Consider the following 25,012-nt stretch of genomic DNA (forward strand, 5'->3'; position numbering starts at 1 on the left):
TTCCTTTTATCATTCATCCAGAACATCATATTTTTGGTATGTCAGCCATGCAGCAATCACAATGGGGAATTCCAGGAAGATTTGATCCTTGCCTTCACAGACCTTACATTTTATAATTCATTTTTCCCAGAGTCACACTTTAAAAAGAGCTCTTGTATGCAATTTTGAAAACAAAATTTTCATTAGTAATCACTATTTTATGACTTAGTAGTCGTTCGCAGGCTTTCATTCAATAAATATAGAATATTTGGGATGGACTAGGTAAAGTGTTTGCAGAAAGGACACATTGATTTTTCTCTTGGGTTAAAAGAAAAAAATGAATTTAATATTAATAATTAAAATTTGCTTATAAAACGCAGGGTATAGAGAAAATGTATATTTCTTTCTTTTCTAAAGGAGAGACTAAAACTTACTTATGAAGAAAAGAGTGAAATCCTGGAATCTCAATTGAGGTTTTTGAGGTAAAGTATTATTAATTTATAGTCAAAACCATAATGATCTTAAAAATATATTTGATGTTTGCTGGAATGCCAGTTTTAGTCAATATAGGAATTACTTGATGATATTTTATATGCAGCATATGAAATTTCCTCAAATTAATAAAGAATAAGGGGGCATAAAATTATCAAGTCCTTTTTATAATCCCATCTCAAAGAACTGTGAGCTAAATTACAATTTTTTCCCTTCATCAGTTTTAGAGTATTTGTTTCCTCATGGTAAAAAGAATCAGTAATTATGCTTATAGAAGTTATGCTTTTAAGGAGTTCCTGTCATGGCTCAGTAGTTAACGAATCTGACTAGCATCTATGAGGATGCAGGCTGATCCCTGCCCTTGCTCAGTGGGTTAAGGATCTGGTGCTGACGTGAGCTGTGGTGTAGGTCACAGACGTGCCTTGGATGCTGCATTGCTGTGGCTGTGGTGCAGGCCAGCAGCTATAGCTCTGATTGGACCCCTAGCCTGGGAACCTCCATATGCCTTGGGTGCAGCCCTAAAAAGCAAAAAAAAAAAAAAAAAAAAGTATGCATTTAAAATAAAATAGTATAAATAAAGCACTCTAATTTTCAAATTACAAGCAAGTATTTTTTCCTAAATTTTTTCACCTAAATTTAAAATTACAATGATAATATAATATTTTGCGTGTTTGTATACATGATGAATTTTAGTATACATGAGTTTTTAGGTACTTTTTGATATATTTTCAAAAATCCCAATAAAACCTATGTATATATAGATTAATCATTAATGATTGATTTGTCATGTATTGAGTAGGAAAAGATAAAGGAATTAATTTTTTATTAATGTTTAATTTAAATAATAGTAATAAAGCATTTTCTTTTTACTCTTTATTTTTTAAATTTTATTTATTTTTTTTGTCTTTTAAGGGCCACACCTGCAGCTTATGGAGGTTCCCAGTCTAGGAGTCAAATCAGAGGTTTAGCACCTGGCCTGTGCCACAGCCACAGCAATGCGGGATCTGAGCCGCATCTGCAACCTACAGCGCAGCTCATGGCAATGCTAGATACTTAACCCCCTGAGTGAGGCCAAGGGTTGAACCTGTGTCCTCATGGATGATAGTCAGATTCGTTTCCACTGAGCCACAACGGGAACTCCTCTTTATTTAAAAAAAAAAAAAATTTAGGGCCACATCTACAGCATGAATCAGAGCTGCAACTCCTAGCCTACACCCCAGCCATAGCAACACAGGATCCTAGCTGCAACTGTGACCTGCACCCCAACTCACAGTAACAATCCACTGATCGAGGCCAGGGATTGAACCCGCATCCTCATGGATACTAGTTGGGTTCTTAACCCACTGAGCCATTATGGGAATTCCATGAAGTATTTTCAAATAAAATAACCTTTAAAGTACTTTTTATGATATTATTTTAATTAGCCCATTTTGCAATCAAATTTAAAGTCTTCCAGACATAAATTGTCTAGAGACATAGTCTAATACTAAGAACCAGAGCTCATGGCTTTCATTGCACATGTTATTGTTCACTTATGTATATATTTTTATGCTTTTCATACTTGATCCTGATTAGTTTTAAGATTTTCTCTAGAGAGTTTTACTTTTCCATGAAGAAACCCAAACTTTAAAAAGATGGTCTATTTTTTTCTCTCTTGCTTTGTCATATTTTTCTTTCTTTCTTTTTTTTCTTTTTTTTTGCTTTTTAGGACTTCACCCGAGGCATATGGAAGTTCTCAGGCTAGGGGTCAAATTGGAGCTGCAATTGCTGGCCTACGCCACAGCCACAGCAAAGCCAGACCCGAGCCACATCTGTGACCTACACCACAGCTCAGGGCAATGCTGGATCCTTAACCCACTGAGTGGGGCCAGGGATCAAACCTGCGTTCTCATGGATACTGGTCGGGTTCGTTACCACTGAGCCACGATGGGATCTCCTTAGATAATTTTTGAATGTTTTGTTTTTGTATTTTAATGAAGAAAAATGGACAGTAATAAATTACTCATGCATAAAATCCATGTCCTTTATGTGATTTTTACTGTGTTCTTTACAAATCTTAAGTTGTTAACATTTGAAATAGGGTATTTCCCTCAAAGCAAGAATATTGGGTTATGTTGCCCCAGCGCTTTATTAAGAGAAACCACTTAGGTTGGTATTTGGAGTTTTTGCTTTGTGTAGATGGGATTCTGTGTAAAAAGAGCCAGTATCGGAGGCAGACTAATCTGTTGTAAAATCTTACAAGAACCTGGGCTAATGATTTAATATGTTCGAGTCTCGTTTTATTCAAAGTGTCACTTGGGATAATCACACATCTCAGGGTTGTGGTAAACATTAGTAAGCTATGTAAAGCACCTCATAAGGTAAACACCAGAAAATAATAGTTGTTATCCCTATGATTTAGAAGTAGTGTACTTTTACCTGGCTGTCTGCTGGAACTTTTTTTTCCCCCTTCTTTTTAGGAAAGAGTTAGCTGAATCGCAGAAAGATTGTGAAGATCTTAAAGAGCGATTAAAGCACAAAGAGTCTCTTCTTGCAGCTAATGTTTCTCACCGTGTTGGTGGTCTTTGTTTGAAGTGTGCTCAGCATGAAGCTGTTCTTTCTCAAACCCACAGTAATGTGCACATACAGACCATTGAAAGACTGACTAAGTAAGTACACTCCTGGATGCAGAGGCTTTGGCAACATGGAAAATCCTCTTTCAAGGGGCATTATAGGGAGTTCCCATCGTGGCACAGCAGAAATGAATACGACTAGTATCCATAAGGATGCTGGTTCGAACCCTGGCTTCACTTAAAGGGTTAAGGATCCGGCTTTGCCGTGAGCTGTGCTATAGGTCGCAGACACAGCTCGGATCCCACGTTGCTGTCACTGTGCTTTAGGCTGGCAGCTGCAGCTCCAATTGGGCCCCTCGCCTGGGAACTTCCATATGCTGCAGGTGTGGCCCTAAAAAGACAAATATAAATAAATAAAGGAGTATTAGAGTTTTTTTTAACCTCATGCTAAGTCACATGTGATTAATGTTAAGCTTCAAATGAGATGTGTTTTAAAAGGTTCCTTTATCGTAGCTTTCTTCAAGACAGAATTGGTAGATTCTGCCAACTGTGTGTAACTGTGTCATTTTGGACCAGCAATTTTATCTTTCTTGGTTTTAGTGTCACCTGGAAACAAGAGAATTGAAGCAGATAAGCTTCATAATTCAGTTCATTTCTATGACCTTGTACTTGCAAACCCAGTGCTATTCATAACAAAACTGAGTTTGAGAGGAATTCTTTCCGTTTTGCTCTGTCTTGGATTTTCCTGCTGCAGTATGGGTAAGGTGAATCTTTATCAAATCTTTACCCTGTGCCTCTTATGAAGAATATTATGAGCACCCTGGGAGAAGGACCCTCTGTATCTCATTATTAATAGGGGATTGGGAGTTTCTGTCTCGGCTCAGCAAAAATGAACCTGAGTAGTAGTCATGAGGACGCAGTTCAATCCCTGGCCTCACTCAGTGGGTTAAGGGTCCGGCGTTGCTGTGAGCTGTGGTATAGGTTGCGATGCACCTCAAAACCCACGTTGCTGTGGTATAGGCCGGCAGCTGCAGCTCTGATGGGACCTCTAGCCTAGGAACTTCCATATGCCATACACGTGGCTCTAAAAAAATAAAATAAAAACATAGTCTCTCTCTCTTTTTTTTTTGTCTTTTTGTTGTTGTTGTTATTGCTGTTGTTGTTGCTATTTCTTGGGCCGCTCCCGCGGCATGTGGAGGTTCCCAGGCTAGGGGTTGCATCGGAGCTGTAGCCACCGGCCTACGCCAGAGCCACAGCAACGCGGGATCCGAGCCGCATCTGCAGCCTACACCACAGCTCACGGCAACGCTGGATCGTTAACCCACTGAGCAAGGGCAGGGACCAAACCCGCAACCTCATGGTTCCTAGTCGGATTCGTTAACCACTGCGCCACGACGGGAACTCCACCTTTACATTTTATATAACAAAAATGTTGGTACAATGTATAAATAATTTGCTTTGAAACAAACAGAAAAGACAAACTGCTCAGTTGCCAAGTAGATGTATAATATGAATTGGTGAGCAATAAAAGAGGAAGATAGTATATAAGTAGATATTCATTCTTTTGCTTTAAGTTGATATGTAATTGACCCACAGTTCTGTTAGTTCCAGGTGTACAACGTAATGATTTGATAATCTGATACATTACAAAATGATCACATAAATGTGGTTATATCCGTCACTGTTTAAAATTATTGACTATATTGACAGTATTATTGACTGCATTCTCCATGCTGTACATTTCATCCTTTTGACTCATTTACTTTGTAACTGTAAGGTTGTAGCTCTTGAGCTCACTCACTATGTTACTCCTTCTCCCAAACCCTTCCCTCTGGTAACCATCTGTTTGTTCTTCAGGAGTCTGTTTCTTGTTTTATTAACATTTGTTCATTTGTTTTATTTTTCAGATTCCACATAAAAGTGAAAGCTCTCTGATTTATTTCATTTAGATAACAGTCTCTAAGTCTATCCATGTTGTTGCAGATGGCAAGGTTTCATTCCTTTGTATGACTAATGTTTCATTGTTTTTGTGTATGTATATACACACATACATCATATCCTCTTTATCCATTCATCTATTGATGGCTATGTAGGTTGCTTCCGTATTCTGCCTATTGGAAATAATGCTGCAGTGAATACATCTTTTTGAATTTCTGGTTTTGTATTCTTCTGAAAAATACCCAGAAGTAGAATTGTTGAATGGTATGGCAGTTCTATTTTTAATTTTTTGAGGAACTTATATACTGTTTTACCTGCAGGCTTACCCATTTACATTCCTGCCAACAGTGCTCTAGATTTGCCTTTTCCACATCCTCACCAACACTTGCTATTTGTTGTCATTTTGGTGTGAACCATTCCGACAGGTGTGAGGTGCTATCATATTGTGATTTTTTTTGATTTGCATTTCCCTGATGATTAGTGATGCTGGGCATCTTATGTGTCTGTTGGACAGCTGTGTATCTTCTTTGGAAACATGTCTCCGGGTCCCCTCCCCAGTTTTTAATCAGGCTATTTTTTTTAAAATGTATGTTGAGTTTATTGAGTTCTTTGGATATTTACCCCTTATCAGATATATCATTTGGGTATTAACCCCCAATCAGGTATACCATTTCAAATATCTTCTTCCATTTAGTATGCTGCCTTTTCATTTTGTCAGTAGTGTCCTTCACTGTGTAGAAGTGTTTAACTTTGATGTAGTCACACTCGTTTAAAAACATTTTTTTTGCTTTTGTTTCCATTGTGAGGAGATACATCCAAAAAATATTGCTAAGACCCACACCAAAGAACGTATTGCCTAGGTTTTCTTCTAGGAGTTTTATGGTTTCAGATCTTACATTTCAGTTTTTGATCCATTTTCAGCTTATTTTTGTATATGATACGAAAAAGTAGTTCAGTTCAACTCTTTGCATGTAGCTAGCTGTCCAGGTTTACTAATACCACTTACTGAATAGGCTTTTCCCTATTTTATATTTTGCATTTTTTTGCCATAAATTGACCATATAAGTAGCAATTTATTTCTGGGCTCTCTATTCTGCTCCACTGGCCTGTGTGTGCATTTTCCCTCCCTCCTTCTTTCCCTCCCTCCCTTCCTTCCTTCCTTCCTCCCTTCCTTCCTTCCTTCCTTTTTCTTTTTTTTTTTTTTTGGCCAACCCACAGCATATGGAGCTCCTGGGCCAGGGATCAGATCTTAGCTGCAGCTGCAACCCAAGCCACAGCCATGGCAATGCTGGATCCTTAACCCACTGAGCCAGGCCAGGGATCAAACCTGCATCCTGGCACTCCCAAGATACCACTCATCCCATTGTGTCACAGCAGGAGCTCCTGTGTGTACATTTTTTGTGCCAGTATCATATTGTATTTTATTAAAGAAATGTTTTATTTATTTACTTATTTTTTTCCTGTTTTGGCTACCCAATGGCGTATGGAGTTCCTGGGGCTGTGTTCCTATGGCACAGTTATTCCCTAAGCTGCAGCTGTGGAAATGCTGGATCCTTAACTACTGCGCAGGCCTGGGATCAAACCTGTGTCTCAGAGCTCCCAAGAAAGATGCCACCACCAATCCTTTTGGTGGGAACTCCAGGAATGTTTTGTTTTTATTTCTATTTATTTATTCATTTGGCCATGGAGTATAGCAACTCAATATGGGATCGCAGTTCCCAGACCTGGGATTGAACCAGGGTTACAGTATTGAAAACACTGAGTCCTAACCACTAGGCTACCAGGGAACTCCCCATGTTGTTTTGATTACTGTAGCTTTGTAGTATAGTTTAAAATCAGGGAGTGTGATATCTTTAGCCATGCTCCTCTTTCTCAATGGTGAAAAGCATTTAGGCTTTGTTTTGGCTATTTAGGGTCTTCTGTATTTCCATACAAATTTTAGAATTGTATTGGTTGGCTATTTAGGGTCTTCTGTATTTCCATACAAATTTTAGAATTACTTTCCTGGTTCTGTGAAAAATACCATTGGTGCTTTTATAGAGATTGCATTGAATTCTGTAGAATCTTGGGTACTATGGACATTTTAACAGTATTAATTCTTCCAGTCCATGACCATGGGCTATGTTTACATTTGTTTCTGTCTTCTTCAATTTGTTTCATTAATGTTTCTTATAGTTTTCCAATTACATGTCCTTTACCTCCTTATGCAGATTTATTTCTGGGTTTTTTATTCCTTTTGATGCAATGAGAAATTGTATTGTTTTCTTAATTTCTCTTTCTGGTAGTTCATTAGTATATAGAAATATAGCAGACCTCTGTATGTTAATTTTATATCCTGCAACTTTATTAAATTCATTGATGGCTAGCGGTTTTTTGGTGACATCTTGAGGATTTTCTGTGTGTAGTATCATGTCATCTGCAAACAGTGACAATTTTACTTCTTCCTTTCCAATGTGGATTTCTTTTCTTTTTCTGATGGCTATAACTAGAACTTCTAATACTATGCTTAATAAAAGTGCTGATAGTGGGAATCCTTGTCTTATTCTTAGAGGAAATGCTTTCTGCTTTTCACCGTTGAGTATGATGCCAGCTGTGGGCTTATCATATATTGCCCTTATTATATTGAGGTTTGTTCCCTCTAATCATATTTTCTGGAGGAGGTGTTATAAGTGAATGTTGAATTGTGTCAAAATTTTTCTGGAGTTCCCTTGTAATGTAGTGGTTAAGGATCTAGCACTGTCACTGTAGTGGCCTGGGTCACTGCTGTGGCATGGATTTGATCTTTGGGCTTGGAACTTAACTGTGCCACAGGCACAGCCAGAAAACAAAGCTTTTTCTTTTTCTGTATCTATTGGATCATCATATAGTTTTTATTCTTCAACTTGTTAATATGGTGTATGACATTGATTAATTTGCATATATTGTAAAATCCTTACATCTTGGGATATATCCCATTTGATCATGGTGTGTAATCTTTTTAATGTATTGTCAGATTTGGTTTGCTAGTGTTTCCTTGAGGATTTTTGCGTCTAGGTTCATCAGTGATATTGGTCTATAATTTTATTTTTTTGTAGTGTCTTTGGTTTTGATAGCAGGGTGATGCTAGCCTCATAAAATGGATTTGGAAGAGTTCCTTCCTCTATAGTCTTTTGGAATAATTTGAGAAGGATAGGTATTAACTCTTCTCTAAATGTTTGGTAGGATTCATCTGTGAAGCCATCTGGCTCTTGGCTCTTGTTTGTTGAGTTTTTTTTTTTTTTAAATTATTGATTCAATTTCATTTCTAGTAATTGTTCTGTTCGTATTTTCTATTTCTTCCTGGGTCAGTCTTGAGAGATTGTGTATTTCTGGGAATTTTTCCATTTCTCCTATGTTGTCCATTTTATTGGTATAATATTATTCATAGTAATCTTTTACGATCCTTTTTTTTTTGTCTTTTTTGTTGTTATTGTTGTTGTTGCTACTTCTTGGGCCGCTCCCGTGGCATATGGAGGTTCCCAGGCTAGGGGTCAAATCGGAGCTGTAGCCACCGGCCTATGCCAGAGCCACAGCAACGAGGGGTCCGAGTCGCATCTGCAACCTACACCACAGCTCACGGCAACGCCGGATCGTTAACCCACTGAGCAAGGGCAGGGACCGAACCCGCAACCTCATGGTTCCTAGTCGGATTCGTTAACCACTGCGCCACGACGGGAACTCCTTTTACGATCCTTTGAGTTTCTGTGGTGTCAGTTATAACTTCTCCTTTTTCATTTCTGATTTTATTGATTTGAGTCCTCTCTCTTTTCTTGATGAGTCTGGCTAAGGTTTACCAATTTTGTTTATCTTTTTAAAGAACCAGTTTTTGGGTTTCATTGATCTTTTCTATTGTTGTTTTAGTCTCTATTTCATTTATTTCTACTCTGATCTTTATGATTTCGTTCCTTCTACTAACTTCAGGCATTGTTTGTTCTTTTTCTGCTACATTTAGGTGTAAGGTTAGGTTGTTTTGAGATTTTTCTTGTTTCCTGAAGTAAACTTGTATTGTTATAAACTTCTCTCTTAGAATTGTTTTTGCTGCATGCCATAGATTTTGGATCATTGTGTTTTCCTTCTCATTTGTCTACAGGTACTTTTTTATTTCTTCTTCGATTTCTTCAGTGGCCCATTGGTTGTTTTTAGCATACTGTTTAGCTGCCATGTGTTTGTGTTTTTTATAGTTTCTTTTTTTTTTTTTCTTGTAGGTGCTTTCCAGTCTTATAGACTAGAAAAAGTGGTTGGAAAAGATGCTTGATATGATTTCAGTTTTCTTAAATTTACCAACTTTGTTTCATGGCCTAGTATTGGATCTGTCCTGGAGAATGTTTCATGTGTGCTTGAAATGAATGTGTAGTCTGCTGTTTTTGGATGAAATGTTCTATATTAAGTTATTTGGTCTAATGTGTCATTTAAGGCCGGTGCTTTCTTACTGATTTTTCTGTTTGGATGATCTGTCCATTGGTGTGAGTGGGATGTTAATGGCCCAAGTATTATTGTGGTACTGTCAATGTCTCCCTTTGTATTTGCTAATTTTAGGTGCTCCTGTGTTGAGTGCATATATAGTTATAATTATTTATATATATCTTCTTATATATCTTCTTTGATCATTGTATAATGTCCTGTTTTGTCTCCTATTGCACTTTTTCTTTTAACGTCTACTTTGTCTAATAAAAGTATTGCAACGCCAGGTTTGTTTTGATTTCCATTTGCATGCAATACCTTTTTCCATCCCCTCACTTTCAATCTGTGTGTATCTTTAGATATGAAGTGAGTCTTTTGTGGGCAGCCCATATGCGGGTCTTGTTTTTGTATCCATTCAGCCACTCTTTGTCTTTACATAGGAGCATTTGGTCCATTTACCTTTAAAGTAATTAATGATAGGTCTGCACTCATTGCTCTTTTGTTCATTGTTTTAGGGTTGTTCTTGAAGTTCAGTTTTGTTCCTTCTTTTCAATTTTGGCTTTTATGACTATTTTTAGTTTTTTGTTTGTATTTCTTTATCTTTTGTGTATGTGTGTAAATCTATTATATATTTTTGGTTTGTGGTTACCATGACTTTTGTATGTTGTATATGTATTTTGTACATATATGATTATTTTAAGTTGTGGCCTTTTCTACTTAGAGAAGTCCTATTAAAATTTCTTGTAAAGCAGCTATTGTGGTACTAAATGCTTTTAGCTTTTGATTGTCTGTAAAAATTTTGATTTGTCCATCAAATCTGAATGATAGACATGCTGGATAGAATATTCTTGGTTGGAGGTTTTTCTCTTTCATCACTTTAAGTTTATCAATACCTTCTGGCTTGCAGGGTTTCTGATGAAAAATCAGCTCTATCCCTTGTAAGTAATTGTTATTTTTCCCTTGGCACTCTAGATAGCCTCTTTATCTTTAATTTCATTATTTTAATTACAAAACATCTTGGTGTGGTCCCTTTTGGGTCGACCCCCGTCTCGGACTCTATACTTCCTGGACCTGGCTGCCTGTTTCCTTTCCCAGGTTAGGGAATTTTTCAGCTATTATGTCTGCAAATATGTTCTCTGCCCCTTCCTCTTACCCTTCTCCTTTAGAACTCCTATAATGTGAATGTTAGTACATCTAATCTTGTCTCAGCAGTCTCTTCGTCTATCCTCATTAAATTCTTTTTTTTCTTTTTTACTGTTCATCTTGGGTGATTTACACTATTCTGTCTTCCAGTTTGCTGATCATTCCTATGTATTATCTAACCTACTGTTGCTTCCTTCTAGTGTATTTTCAAATTTCAGGTATCTATTCTTCAGCTCTGTTTGGTTCTCTTTGTATTTTCTAACTTTTTGTTAAATGTCTTTCTGGGTTCATCCAATTTTCTCACAAATTCATTGTGTATCTTTATGATCATTACCTTGAACTCTTTATTGGAGACTGCTTATCTCCTCTGCTTTACATAGTTCTTCTGAAGTTTTACCTTATTTGAAAAGAGAAATTTCCAGAGAAATACCATTTTCAAAATGCCAGCTATCAAATTGGTGAAAATAAAAGAAGACTCATAGTCTCAAGAATTGGTGAGCCTAACAAAACAAAACAAAACAAAAAAGAATTGGTGAGCCTATGAATAAGTGTATATTTTCATACCTTGCTGGTGGAACTATAAATTGACACTAGGTTGGGGGCTAATTTATCATTCTTAATTCATATTTAAATTATGTGTTAAATATTTCAAAATCGACCCTAGAGGATGTGTGTGTGTGTGTGTGCATAATGAGGCATTTGTAGGAAATTCTTTTTGCAGCATTACTTGTAATGGTGTTGTGATATTGTGATATAATAAATACATATTTTGGCGTGCATCTCCAGTTCCTGTCATAGGGGTGTTATAACCCCTGTATTTCCACAAGTGGTAAAAAATCAATAGGTGCATATTTTGTTATAAAACTTGGGTTTTGTCCCTTGTTTCTGAAATAGCTGTTCCAGTCACTCCTGGGTTTATGTTAATTAGATGACTTTTGGAAATCCACTAAAGATGGGGGTTCTGGCTGCCACAGAAATCATCCATTTTAATTAGAAAACTGGTATTTTCAGCTTCTACTCTCCATCCTCTAGGGAGAGGAGGGGCTGGAGATTAAGGGTAGTCAACAATGGCGAATGATTTAATCAATCATGCCTGTGAAACCTCCATTAAAAACCCTAAACAGTGGAGTTTAGCGAGTTTCTGGGTGGTTCAACGCACTGAGGTGCTGGAGGGTGGCACTCCTAGACAGGGCATGGAAGCTCCACACCCCTCCCCATACCTTGCCCTAGACATTTTTTCCTGTTTATCTGTTCGTGAATTGTATCTTTTATAATAAATGGACAGTAGTAAGGAAAGAACTTTCCTCACTGTCTGTGAGCTATTCTAATAAATGTTTAATCCTGGAAGGGGTCGTGGGAAACCAAGGTTTATGGCCAATTATCAGAGATGCAGGAGACAAGCTGGGACTTGAAATTGGCACCTAAAGTGGAAGGCAGTCTTAGGGGACTGAGTCTTAACCTGTGGGATCTGTGCCAACTCCAGGCAGTTATTGTCAGAATTGAGTTAGTATCCACCAAGAATTAGACAGTTACCATGTGTGGAAAACCTACACAGTTGCTATCAGAAGTGTTATAAGTATAGAAACTGAGTGTAGAAAAAACAAGACATTTTCCTTTTACTTATGAACAACCTAACTATCTTCAAAGAAAAATACCTAAAATATAGTTTAGATAATCTATGAAATTTTATGCATAATCAAAAAAAAAAGAACGAAGTAGATTTATATGTATCATTGTGGGACTAAGCTCCAAAATATGTTGCTGATGGAAAAAATAAAAGATGAAAAAGGCATACTTCATATGAAACTATTTGTATTCTTTTCAAGGGCCATTTGCAACCTTACTATATATTTTCTCTGGGTTCATACTTATGCATAGAAAAGGGTGTGAAAGAATAAGAACACAGTATTTAACAGTGATTACCACAGGAGAGGTAGAAGAAAGCACTGCAATCAAAAGTATGTGTCAAATAGGTCTCTAACCACATTGGCAATGAATTTATTATAAGGAGAACATAATGAAAAAATAACTTTAAAACAAAAAGCATATTCAGAGTCATGCAGCTAAAAAGAATAGTCTAAGATAAAACTAAGTCTAACAAAACCAATCGACAAATAAAAAAACAGGTTTTTTTCCCCCCTACTGTATTGCATGTTCTAGGTCATGAGAAAAATATTGTAAAAGGAAGCTACAGTGTTTACATTGATTCTAAGTCTATCAGTCATTTAGAAATTAGATTCTTGCTCAGTTATATATTCCTTTGTCTCTATTCTAAATTTCAGCTCTTTGCCTCTAAATGTCAGCCTTCTTAGTTCAGTTTTCTGCTTTGTCAGCATGTCATTGGCTCATGTTCTTCTTTAATAACAGTATACAGTGGAAGGTTTCTGCTTTTATTGTCAATGAAAATCGTTGTCTATATGATTCCCCATTGCCTTGGCTAGTTCAGTTTCTTTTAGCTTCCTCATGCAGGATGCTGGATATTGAGTGTTATCTTGACTTTGAAGAGTGACCAAAACTTTTTAAGTTTGGACTTCTAGTTTTAAGCACAATTAGAAGCCTGAACCCTCAATGAACTTTATCATAGTATTTCCTGAATGACTCTAATGTGGAATTTTAAAAAGTTATATCCCAAATGTGATAAATCAAAAGAATTTCCTGGTCTCTGTTCAAAATGTTGTATTGTGGGAGTTCCTCTTGTGGCGCAGCAGGTTACGAAACCAACTAATATCTATGAGGTTATGGGTTTGATCCCTGGCCTCACTCAGTGAGTTAAGGATCCTGTGTTGCTGTGAGCTGTGGTGTAGGTCATAGACCCAGCTCGGATCCTATGTTACTGTGGCTGTGGTGTGGGCCTGCAGCTGAGCTCCAATTCAACCCCTAGCCTGGGAACTTCCTATGCTGCTGGTGTAGCCCTGAAAAGAAAAAAAAAGTGTTGTATCATCACACCAGTTTTAAGCTATTTTATTGATCTTTTAGCATGTAATGTATTTTAGCTTACTAATGACACAAGAGTGACTTGGGCTTTTGAAAAGGAGGGAATCAGGCACAATTTGGAGACCAGACTGCCTGTGTGTTAGTAGTATTGTGTTAGGATCCTTGAGACTTTTTGAAGAGAACACTTAACAACTATTGAGTATATTGAATATATATTAAAAGTTGATTTTAATTCCTTATGGTATTTTTTTTATTTCTGCCCTTCACTCAGGCCTCATTATGTCATGAAGTGGGTAAGAACAACAGTAACCTCTCTTTCTTTCTTAATGGTCAAAATACCTTTGAATGGGAATCACGATGGAACTAGTTTATGTTAAATTCCTGTCTGTAGCCCACAGTGCCTTGGAGGGACCTGGCTGTACTTTTCAGAAAGGAGAGATGATTACGGCTCCACTGTCCTGGGACTTCAGTCCAACTTGCTTGGGGTTTTTTGTCTTTTTCTTTCTTTCTTTTTTTTATGTCTTTTTCTATGGCCGCACCCGCAGCATATGGAGGTTCCCAGGCTAAGGGTCTAATTGGAGCTGTAGTCGCTAGCCTACACCACAGCCACAGCAACGCAGGATCCAAGCCGTGTCTGTGACCTACACCACAGCTCACGGTAACGCCAGATCCTTAACCCACTGAGCAAGGTCTGGGATTCAACCCGTGTCTTCATGGATACTAGTCGAGTCCATTACCACTGAGCCACGACGGGAACTCCTAGTCCAACTTGGGACTTGGGGGTGGGTGATTGGCAGTTTTCTGTATGGCTGGCGTTGGAAGATTGTGGTAGGAAATTCCCAAAAATGAGGAACAAAAAAATGTCATAGTCAGCCTTTTAGAATTTCTTTTTTAAAACAGTAATAATACTTACTGATGATTCTTAAACATAAAACTGCTAACAACTGTGGAATAACTTAGGAATTAAAGGTATTTCTTAGGTACTCCGTATTTCAAGGTGAAGCTCATGCATATGTCAGACCAACTCTCTTTTTTCCTTATTGTAAACATTTGGGCACGATCATTCAGGGACTTTCTCAGTCCTTTCTTCTCTGATTGTTGCACTAAGTTCCTTAAAATACTACATTGAATACTGGCACCCGTACTTCTTAGCTCATCTTCTGCCTCAGCTGCTCCTTCATCTGGATCATGATTGTTACAGGACTCATGTTGAACCGTTTGCCTTGTTTGAGAACTTGCTTGATCTCATTCATCCAAACACCTCCACGGGTTTTTTAAGCACTTAAAGAACTCTTGCCATGGAAGAGGGTAATTTGGAGAACTGCTCCATCGAGGTATCCTGTGGACTTGCACAACTTCCCACTGTGAGGGGCTTCCTCAGGCCTGGCTCTGGGGTGGCCCTGTGGACTGGCAGCTCTAGAGCACGACTGTGACTGGCTGGCTAGTTACCCTGGGTGGCCAGAATTGACTGTTTCTGGAGGACAGATAATGAGTAGTAGCATGGGGCTGAAAAATGAGGGCAAAATCTAGAAGGTGACATCCAGAAGTGGGACAGAAAACAAGGCCTCGTGTTGAGGACAAGGCTGACACGCCCAGAGCTGTTTTTCAAGTGTTTGCTGTTTGGTATATGGGCTGGTTGAGTTGAAACAACAAAACAAAAAAATGCAGCAACTGAGTGGATGACCCTAAATGGCCGAAATTGCTACCTGCCTCTGTAAGTATATGTAATTTAGGCATCTCTCCTGAACTTCCCAGATGGTCTGAGGGGCACCTTGAAGCATATAGTATATTTCTTTCACTATCGGTGTGTGTCAGTCCAGTGGCGGCACAGGTATTTAGTATCAATTTTGTGGTGTTACTATTGAATCATGGCCTTAACAAAACATCAGTATTCGTGGATTTATCTTTGATGAATTTCTGTGATTCAGTAGTCTGAAGTTGGTGAGTGGATATTCTAAAACTTTCTTCAGAGCAATTAAACTATTCTCCAACTTTAAATAGTCTAGTGACTTTAAATTTAGCTCATAAAATATTAAAACTGAGAAGGAGTTTTGCTTCACCTCTTTGCTGCTCTCCTGTAGCAGAGTCGTTATTTGTTAATTTATTCTTTTGTCATTTATTTCATTGAGTATCTTCTGTGTGGCAGACTGCTCTTAGCAAGAGGACATGCTGAAAACGATTAAATGTGTTAAATTTAAGTCTCCTGTAAGAAGCACGTTTGTTAGATTTTGATCCTATTGTGGTCTGTTAACATAAACGCTGAGCTTTTTTGTTCTTTTTATTTGGAATTTCAGCTTTGATGATGGCATGGTATTAGGAACAGATCATTGATAGTGACTTTGGTTTTTTTTGGTGGATCTTAGAACTTTAAGAAAGGTGACTATGTGAAGCCTATGTTGACTTGTTACCCTTAAAGAGTGAATTTTTTTTTTTCCTACCAGAATGATAGTTTCTACTTGGAGTGCATATTCTCAGTGAAGCTAGTTGTCTTTTATGTTAGAGCTTTTTGTGAAATGCAAACAAATATGAGTTCAGAATTGCTTGCGTTTACTTATTTGTTACTTAACCATAGAATAATTTAATCTTGCCTTGATTCTTCCACTTTTTCACATAATTGTTGTGTCTGCTTATACTTTATCAAAATAATTAACTCCTTTCCTTTGAACAAAAAAAATATTTTTCTCAATTGAAAACAAATCAAGAAATTCCAAAATTAAGATCACCATGCCCCCATGGATTTTATGATACTTGCGGCAATTCTTTTTTTTAACAAAAGGAGCTTTTGTGAAACTAATAATTGTAACCTTGTTCAGTATTACATATTTCTTAAAAATATGGCTGCTTTCCAAATACCACGAATAGTTTAGGTTATTTTATCTTTAAGAGATTTTTCAGTCGAGTCACTGGTTAATTTTGAAAGTAATTAAAAATTCAGCAATTATACTCTTTTAAGTTGGAACTCCTTAAAGTTTGCTCATTTTTTTAATAGTTTACACAATTGGCTCTTTGCCGATAGTTCAGAACTTGGCAATGAAAAAAAAAAAAAAACTGCAGCAGTTACTTCAAGTGAATTTGAAACCACAGTTCAGGGCTTGAGCTGTTAACAAATCATGGAATAGCAAAAATAACAGTGCAACTTACTTTTTTTTTTTTTTTGCTTTGTGTGTATAGAAAGTTTCCCACCCTCACTTTTTTGGCTTCTACTGGTCATTTTTATCCAGTGGATAAGTTCCAAATATCCTGAAATCTTTTATATGGGATTTATTTAACCTATGAGATTGGATCCTTGCTGTTTTACATGCCAGAGTATTTTGGCATTCAGTTCATTTCTGTCCCCAAGAAATAGCTTAGCTGAGGGTACTTCTGAGAACTGCTAAGGAGGAGGTGGAGCTAGGCAATGAGCAAAACCCAGTGGGGTAAGATTTTGTAAAACTTTCTGCAACCGATTTTGCATTATATGTGTAACTCAGGCCTTTGAGGGATTCAACAGAACTACCCATTGAAAGAAGAAACATGTTTATAAGTAAGTGGAAGGTTTTCATCTGTAGAGAAGCATGAAAAAGAAGATTGTGAAGCGGGATAGAAAGGAAAGGACCTGTGTTTGTTCCAGGGGGAGTCAGCAGTGAGAACGAAACCTCAGTAGTCCCTTCTCAGCATGGCAGCTTCTCCTTCCATGTACAACCCCCACCTTCCCTGCTTTGTTACTTTTTGCTCCTTTTCACCCCCACCCATTTAATTTTGAAACTAACTTCCTCTTTTCTGGGCTTTCCTCTGCAGCCCTGAGTGTGCCAGTCCTCTTCACAATAGGGTATTGTCCCACGCGGATGCCGTCTTGCCATGAATGCTCGTGGCCTCTCTGGCTGCTCTGCCTGCCCCTTGCCCAGTGAGCACAGAGGGTCTTTCTCCGGGGTGTGTTTGACTCTGGGCTGAACCGGCCTGTCCTGGCTCTTCTTATAATTCACATTAATACTTTTTTCTTCCTGAAAGAAAGTGAGTGCACGCTCGTTTGATCATTTCTTGGTTTCCATGTTCTTTTTTTGTGCTGACAGAGAACGAGATGACTTGATGTCTGCACTAGTTTCTGTAAGGAGCAGCTTGACGGATGTGCAGCAAAGAGAAGCGAGTGCTTTTGAGCAGGTGAAACAAGCTGTGCAAATGACCGAGGAAGCCAATTTTGAAAAAACCAAGGCAAGTCTAATAAGATTAACATAAAGGCCTACCATAATTGCATTTTTTTTCTTTTCCGCATATTGGTTTGGTTACTCTTCCATAACTAAACTCTCTTTTCCAAGCACACAAAGTGAATACCAATTTGTTAAATGTTGACTTTCTAAATTAAAGTTGCTATTGGAGAATTCGTATTCCCCTGCAAATTCTCTTGCTGTGTCACTATTGAAAGAATATAGTACAATGTGACTTTGAGAGACTTGTATGCTTAACCTTTTTATTTCCTAATAATTTTTAATGCTAAGCGAAACTGTTAACACCCATGCTTACACATTTGTATATGTTCATGTGTGACTAAAGACAGATGTTTTTCCTCTGTACCTGGGAAGTTTTGAGAGCATCCAAGATGCCATGATAATAATATGTGTGTATTTAATAGCATCTTTAGCTGTGAGGCTGGATCCGTTGTGTGCTTAGTCAAACAGATTTAATGATGATGGTAGTAATAGTTACATAGGGATCAAGCAGTGTTCTAAGCACTTTGAATAATAGGAGGTTGTTGTTGATTCATTGCAGTGTTGAGGGGCCACGCCTTAAACCATTCAAGTTGGTGTGTATTTATCTTGTAGCCACACCTCAAGTACTTAGTAGCCACAGGTACCTCGTGATTATTGTATCGGCTGTCGCAGACAGAGAACATTTCCACCATCACAAAAGAAAGTTCTGTTGTAGAGCACTGGCCTAAGTCATGTAGTAGCATCACTGTGTTATTGCACTAGAAGAGTAATCAATCTTTTTCAATAGTTAGTTTTTTTACTTTTTGAAGTTTTTAAATATTTTATTGAAGTAGTCGATTTGCGTACAATGCTATGTTAATTTCTGCTGTACAGCAGCAGTGACTCACTTATACACACATTCTTTTTCACGTTCTTTCCCATTATGGTTAATGACAGGATATTAAATATCATTCCCTGTGCTGTACAGTAGGACCTTGTTGTTTATCCATCCTATATAAAATAGTTTGCCTCTGCTAACCCCAGACTCCCAGCCTGTCCCTCCCTAGCCCCACCTTGTCAACCACAAGTCTGTTCTCTATGTCTTTGAGTCTGTTTTTGTTTTATAGATATGTTGATTGGTGTCGTATTTCAGATTTCACATATAAGAGATATCATATGCTATTTGTCTTTCTCTTTCTAACTTCACTTAGTATGACAATCTCTAGGTCCATCTATATTGCTACTGATGGCAGTATTTCATTCTTTTTAATGACCACATAATATTCCATTGGGTATCTGTGTGTGCGTGTGTAGGGTATGTGTTTATATACACCACTTCTTTATCTGTTCAGCTGTCAATGGGCATTCAGGTTGTTTCCACGTTTTGGCCATTGTGAATACTGCTGTATGAACATTAGGGCGCATGTGTCTTTTCAAATTACAGTTTTGTTTGAGTATGTAGGAGTGGGGTTGCTGGATCATATGGCAACTCTATTTTTGGTTTTTTTTGAGGAACCTCCATACTGTTTTCCAATGTGGCTGCACCAATTTACAATCCCACCAGTAGTGTAAGAGGGTTCTCTTTTCTCCACACCTTCTTCAGAATTTATTGTTTATAGACTTCTTAATGACGGCCTTTCTGATTGATCTGAGGTAGTACCTTACTTTAGTTTTGATTTCATTTCTCTAGAGATAATGAGCATCTTTTCATGAGCCTTTTGGCCAACTGTATTTCTTTGGAGAAATGTCTATTTTAGATCTTCTGCCCATTTTTTGATTGGATTGCTTGTCTTTTTGTTCTTGAGTTGTATAAGCTAGTTGTAAATTTTTGAAATTAAGCCCTTGTCAGTTGCATCGTTTGCAAGTATTTTCTCCCATTCCATAGTTTGTGTTTTTGTTTTGTTTATGGCTTCCTTTGCTGTGCAAAAGCTTATAAGTTTGGGGAGTTCCCGTCATGGCGCAGTGGTTAACGAATCCGACTAGGAACCATGAGGTTGCGGGTTCGATCCCTGGCCTTGCTCAGTGGGTTAAGGATCCGGCGTTGCCGTGAGCTGTGGTGTAGGTTGCAGACGCGGCTTGGATCCTGTGTTGCTGTGGCTGTGGCATAGGCCAGCGGCTACAGCTCCGATTTGACCCCTAGCCTGGGAACCTCCATATGCCGCGGGAGTGGCCCAAGAAATGGCAAAAAAAAAAAAAAAAAAAAAAAAAGACAAAGGAAATGGCAAAAAAAAAAAGCGTATAAGTTTGAGTAGGTCTCATTTGTTTATTTTTGCTTTCCTTTGTATTGCCTTAGGAGACTGACCTCCTCTGCCTTCTGAAACTTCTGTCATTCTGACCAAATGTCTAACCCACTTTACTTCCTCAAACACTCTTATTTTGTCATTTGTATTGAAGTGTAGCTGCCCTTTGATGATATCATGACCCTCAAAACCTCCAGCGAAGCCCTTTGCCATCATTTCATCTCACCTGGCTGTGTTGGAGGGCTCGGCATGCCCTCCACTCCTTCCTGCCATTCATGGGCCTTTGCTTTGGTACCTACGTCTAATTCCTCTTCAAAATCAGGTTACCATGTCTCTTTGAAATCATTTTTCTCTTCTCTCCCTAATTTTAATCAGTATAAACTCTCAATCCAGAAGACTCTATTTGGCACTTTTTTAAAAGAAAATCATCTGTTTCATTACTTCGGTTTATAACATTGTAATATCTTTTATACACTTAGCATATCTTAAACTACAAACATTGATTCTCACAGTTCTGGAAGTCCAAGATCAAGGCACTGGTAGATTTGGAGTTTTTCTGGTTCACAAGCAGCTGTCTTCGTGCTGTGCGTTCACATGGCGGAGGCCGCGCGGGAGCTCTCTGGAGTCTCTTTTAGAAGAGCGCTCATCCCATTCACGAGGGATCTACCTTCATGACCTAATCCCCTCCCGTAGGGCCCACTATTTATTTGCATCACTGGGGGTTAGGTTTCAACATCTGAATTTTGGAGAGGCACAGACATTCAGTCCTTAGCACCCTCTGCTTCATCTCTTTTCATCAGCCTGAGAGGTTTCACCGTCCGTGGGGTTAACCTCTGCAAGGCCTTGGTCCCTCCACACTTGGCCTTCCTGACCTCTGACATGTCCCTCCCGCCTGAACTGACGTGCCCACGAGATCTCAAGCTCTAACACCAAGCCTTTTCTCTTCCTCCCTGTCCCAGTTAAATCTAGTCCATGTCCTCATAACTGCCTCTAGTGCTTCAGCCTCCTCTCACATCTTACTGTACCTTTGTCTCCAGGCTGCTCCTCTTCCTTTTCCATTTAGATGTGAATTTTACAGCCTCATGCTAAACTCATTGTATTCATTCCATCAAAACAAAAACAACCAACTGACAAGAGCTTCTTCAACACCTTTGCATCCCTCAAATGTGTCTCCTCATTTTTTTTTTCTTTTTGGCCATACCTGCAGCATGTAGAAGTTTCTGGGCCAGGGGTTGAACCCATGCTACAAGCTGGATTCTGTGACAATCCATTGATCCAAGCTATAGCAGTGACAATACCCTATCCTTAACCCACTAAGCCACGAGAGAACTCCTCATTTCTTTCTTATTTATCTGGTCCTCTTACTTCCCAAGGTGAATCTCATGTTCTTGCTATCTCCTGTGTCTGGAGTTTCAGGGACCTCAAGCCATTTTTCATCACATGTTTTTGTATCTTCAGTCCTTTCTTCTCCACTGTTTTTTAGTTTTTTTTTTAAACCTTTGTAGCTTTGCATTCACTTCTGAACACACTGTAGTCAGACTTTCAACCAATTGTAGTCTGATTTCATGCTGCTGAATTGCTCAGTTTATGGTCACCAGTCACTTCCTGATTACTAAACCCAGTGACCTCACCTCAATCCTCATTTTACTCAAACTCTAGGAGGCCGTTACTGTCCTGGCATAACAGACCGTCTTTTCCCCTTGATTCATCTGATTCTTTCCCCTTGTGGGTTCTCTTGGCACTGCCCTTGTCTCCTCCTCCACACCTCTTTCAGCTTGTTTTCCACAAGCCTTACGTGCAGACCTTCCTCACAGTCAGTTCCTGGCCTTTCCCCTCAAGTCGCCCGGATTTCAGGACTTTGTGTCTTCTCTTCATCCGAACACCCCCGCATGGTGCCTTTAGCTCTCCCAGCTCTCCTGTGCCCCAAATCTACATTTCTACTTCTAAACCTCTTCACCTGGGTGATATGCCATTAGCATCCCAAATGCTGTGCCTTGTCCCTTCTCCCCTCCTCCTGCCTACCACTCCTCTTCCTTCTACTGTGTTCTCTCTGGTATCTTTTTTCAGATAAGAATATCATGGTCTTACCAACAACCCTGGCTTGGATCCTTTAAAACATCTTGGCTCCTCCTCTAGACATCCAGTCCATTGCCAGCCTCTCACCATCTCTTCAGAGGCCCTTCTTCCTAAGTTATGCCTGCAACTTCTATTCCTGTACCCCTGCCCCGGCTTCAAGTAGTCGCATACGCTTATGCAACCCACATGGCCTATTACAACAGCCTTGCCATTGGTCTCACTCAGGTCTCTCTCAGTTCCAGTGTATCTTTCACTCCACTGCCAACGTCTTCCTAAACTGTAAATCTCCCTGTTCAGGCAGCCTTCCTGGTGTAGAAGAAGGAAACATGAATCCCTAGTATGACGTTCCAGATCTTTGACGGTAGAGTCCCACGTTTCTAGATTCACCTTTCACTACACTCCTTTCCTATAACCTGTGCTGTTTCTGAAACATAAACTGTAATTGACTATTTCCATGAATTGCTTCTGCTGTACTTTTCTGCACTGTATTCATCTGTGAAATACCTGTTCAACCTATGAGGCTCAACTCAGGTGACAGTCTTCCTAAAAATTTTCCCCAGCCCTCTCTTAATTGAATTAATCTCTTCCAAGTCTGTATTCCTAGTGAGCTGTGTATCATTTTTGTGGCTGTTTACATAGCTCCACCAAAAGTTCTTAAAAGCTAGATCTGTGACATCTATCACCGTATCCTTCATCTGGCTATTTACACATTAATTGTACAATAAATGTTAAAGTTAATTATTAGCTTTAAATATGAGTATGAATTTTTGTAATTGGTGCTTTCGAAGTTTGAATAGTTAAGAACTAGAGAAACTACCGAGTATTGCTTTCTAAGTAGTATATAAACAGCAGTACAGGTCCAGTAGTTTATATCGCTAAGGTATATTCAAATATATTAGGAATTTTGCTTTCTGGGAGTAAAAAGTGAAACAGCATACATATTTTAATTTTAAAACCAACTTGTTTATTTCTGAGTTACGAAATTGTTACTTTGTTCTTAGAGTTTCTTGATATTTGTTGCCATCTAGTGTCCCATTTTGCATATTGCATGCTAAATACGTCGAAGCTGTCACATTGTTTCATTACATTGTATTATGCTATATATTATATCATATTATACCAGTGCTACCTCTGTGCATGTGGGATTTATTCCAGGACCTAAATCCTCAGTTGGTTGAAACCCCAGACGTAGAACCCATGAATACAGAACTTGCAGATAAGGAGGGTGGACTGTACATACTTCTATAGTGGCAGTGAAAACCTGAGAATTTTGTAAGAAAATAAATCTATAACATGAGAAAATTATAATGCCATACATAGATTCTCAATCGTTTAACTCCCTTGAATCAAATCCCTATTCTGCCACTTTCTAAGTCTGTGCTCTTGGGCAAGTTACCTAATGTCTCAGAGCCTCAGTTTTTTATCAACTGAGTGATAAAAAACACTTAACATTTAATGAGAATTAAATAAATTAGTCCATGTAAGCCGTTCAGCAAACTCTGGCACATGGTAAGTGGCCGATAAATGTTTCTGTTTTTCTTTGAAATTTGCAAGTCATTACAGCTGGGAATAATTTTAAAAGGGAGAAAAATTAACCTGGTAATAAATGAGAGTAGAAAAGTAGAGACTTTTGCAGTGACATCTTTGGAAGGGAAGTTGTTGGCTTTGGCATGAAATTACTATGAACATATCTATGAGATAATCCTTTAAAGAGAGTTTAAAAAAAAAAAAAAAAAACCAACAACACCACCAACCCAGTAGGTTGAATAAATGTCCCCCAGACTTTCTTTCTTCCTTTTTAAGTATCCACACAATTCTTTTCTTGGACGACAGCAGAATCAGAAAGGCAAGAATTAGAAACCCAAAGTAAAAGGAAAATCAGAAGACCATTGAGCATTAATTGCAAGCACAGACATAGACCATAATGCTTCTTGATTTGTACATTATTTACCACAAAACAAAAACAAATTATAAACAACTTGAAAATGGGAGATAGAAACCTTTCTAGTAAGCAAGGGTTTAAGGGTTAAAAATCAATAGATTCCATTATTTGTAAGAAATGCTTAAAACATGTTGAAAATCGTTTTAATTTTCTGGGCTATATTTCATAAAAATGAACACATTTTCAGACTTAAGTTTATGTTCATAAATGCAAACTCTAACATTCCTCATAATTCTTTCTTTAATCATGAATGCTTCGATCACAAGCATTTCTAGGAACCTAGCCCTAGCACTTGGGATGCTTACCCTATTTTAAACATCAAGTTGGCTAGATACAAATTTATTTCAGAAAATGTTTTGACTCCGTTAAGGTAGTAATGCATACTCATTGGTTTAATAAAGCTAGAACTGGGAATATCAAGTCCAGTAATGTTTGGGGAAACGTGTTAATGTGGTCAGCAAAGAATCACTACAAATAGATTTCTTAAGAGAGAAAAGCACCTTTTAGGATTGAGTCTCCTGGTGGGGGGGGGGGGCATGTAAGTCCCCAACTCCCCAAGACCTACAGCCTGAAAAGGATTGTGCTTGGAAAAAGGAAGAAGCCACAACCTTGGGGACTACTAGGAATGATGGCAGCTGGAGGCCCTAGATTAACTCAGTCACCTATGAAGATCTATCAGTTAATTGCAGTTGACCCTTCTTTGACCTATGCCTTGAGGATTTAGTTATTTTGCCTTTGCCGAATGATTATATGAGTAAAATCAGGGAGTCCCAAATCATCCAGGATTCTGAAAACTAGGACGAGGAGTCCTAGAATTACCAAAGATTTAATGGAAGGAATGTATACGTACTTATTTATCAATTCATCTGAGGCAGTTGAATTTTATTCTCACATTTTATGCCTCAGAGTATAGAAAGTTTCCAAAAGAGTTTGAAAGAAATTAGGGTTTACGAGTTCCTGTCGTGGCGCAGTGGTTTACGAATCTGACTAGAAACGATGAGGTTGCAGGTTTGATCCCTGGCCTTGCTCAGTGGGTTAAGGATCTGGCATTGCTGTGGCTGTGGCATAGGCCGGGGGCTGCAGCTCCGACTGGACCCCTAGCTTGGGAACCTCCATATGCCGCGGGAGTGGCCC

The 25,012-nt window shown here is 38.4% G+C and overlaps 1 protein-coding gene across 11 annotated transcripts in view; it reads left to right on the plus strand.

Moving 5' to 3' along the window:
- Window positions 1–25,012, plus strand: part of SDCCAG8 (SHH signaling and ciliogenesis regulator SDCCAG8) — a 250,606-nt gene that overhangs the window by 44,595 nt on the left and 180,999 nt on the right. For 10 of the 11 annotated variants that reach the window (XR_007131197.1, XR_007131196.1, XR_007131195.1 and 7 more), the window contains exons 7-9: window positions 397–461; window positions 2,931–3,119; window positions 17,507–17,645. Coding sequence is in view for 8 of the 11 variants with exons in the window: in XM_047754910.1 (XP_047610866.1) it covers window positions 397–461; window positions 2,931–3,119; window positions 17,507–17,645 (393 nt within the window). In the remaining 3 variants the exon portion in view is untranslated. Of the gene's footprint in view, window positions 1–396; window positions 462–2,930; window positions 3,120–14,845; window positions 15,172–17,506; window positions 17,646–25,012 lie in introns of those variants that run through there. The other variant, XM_047754916.1, reaches the window with a different exon arrangement.

Source organism: Phacochoerus africanus, chromosome 12, assembly GCF_016906955.1.
Source record: "Phacochoerus africanus isolate WHEZ1 chromosome 12, ROS_Pafr_v1, whole genome shotgun sequence".
Taxonomy (NCBI): Eukaryota; Metazoa; Chordata; class Mammalia; order Artiodactyla; family Suidae; genus Phacochoerus; species Phacochoerus africanus.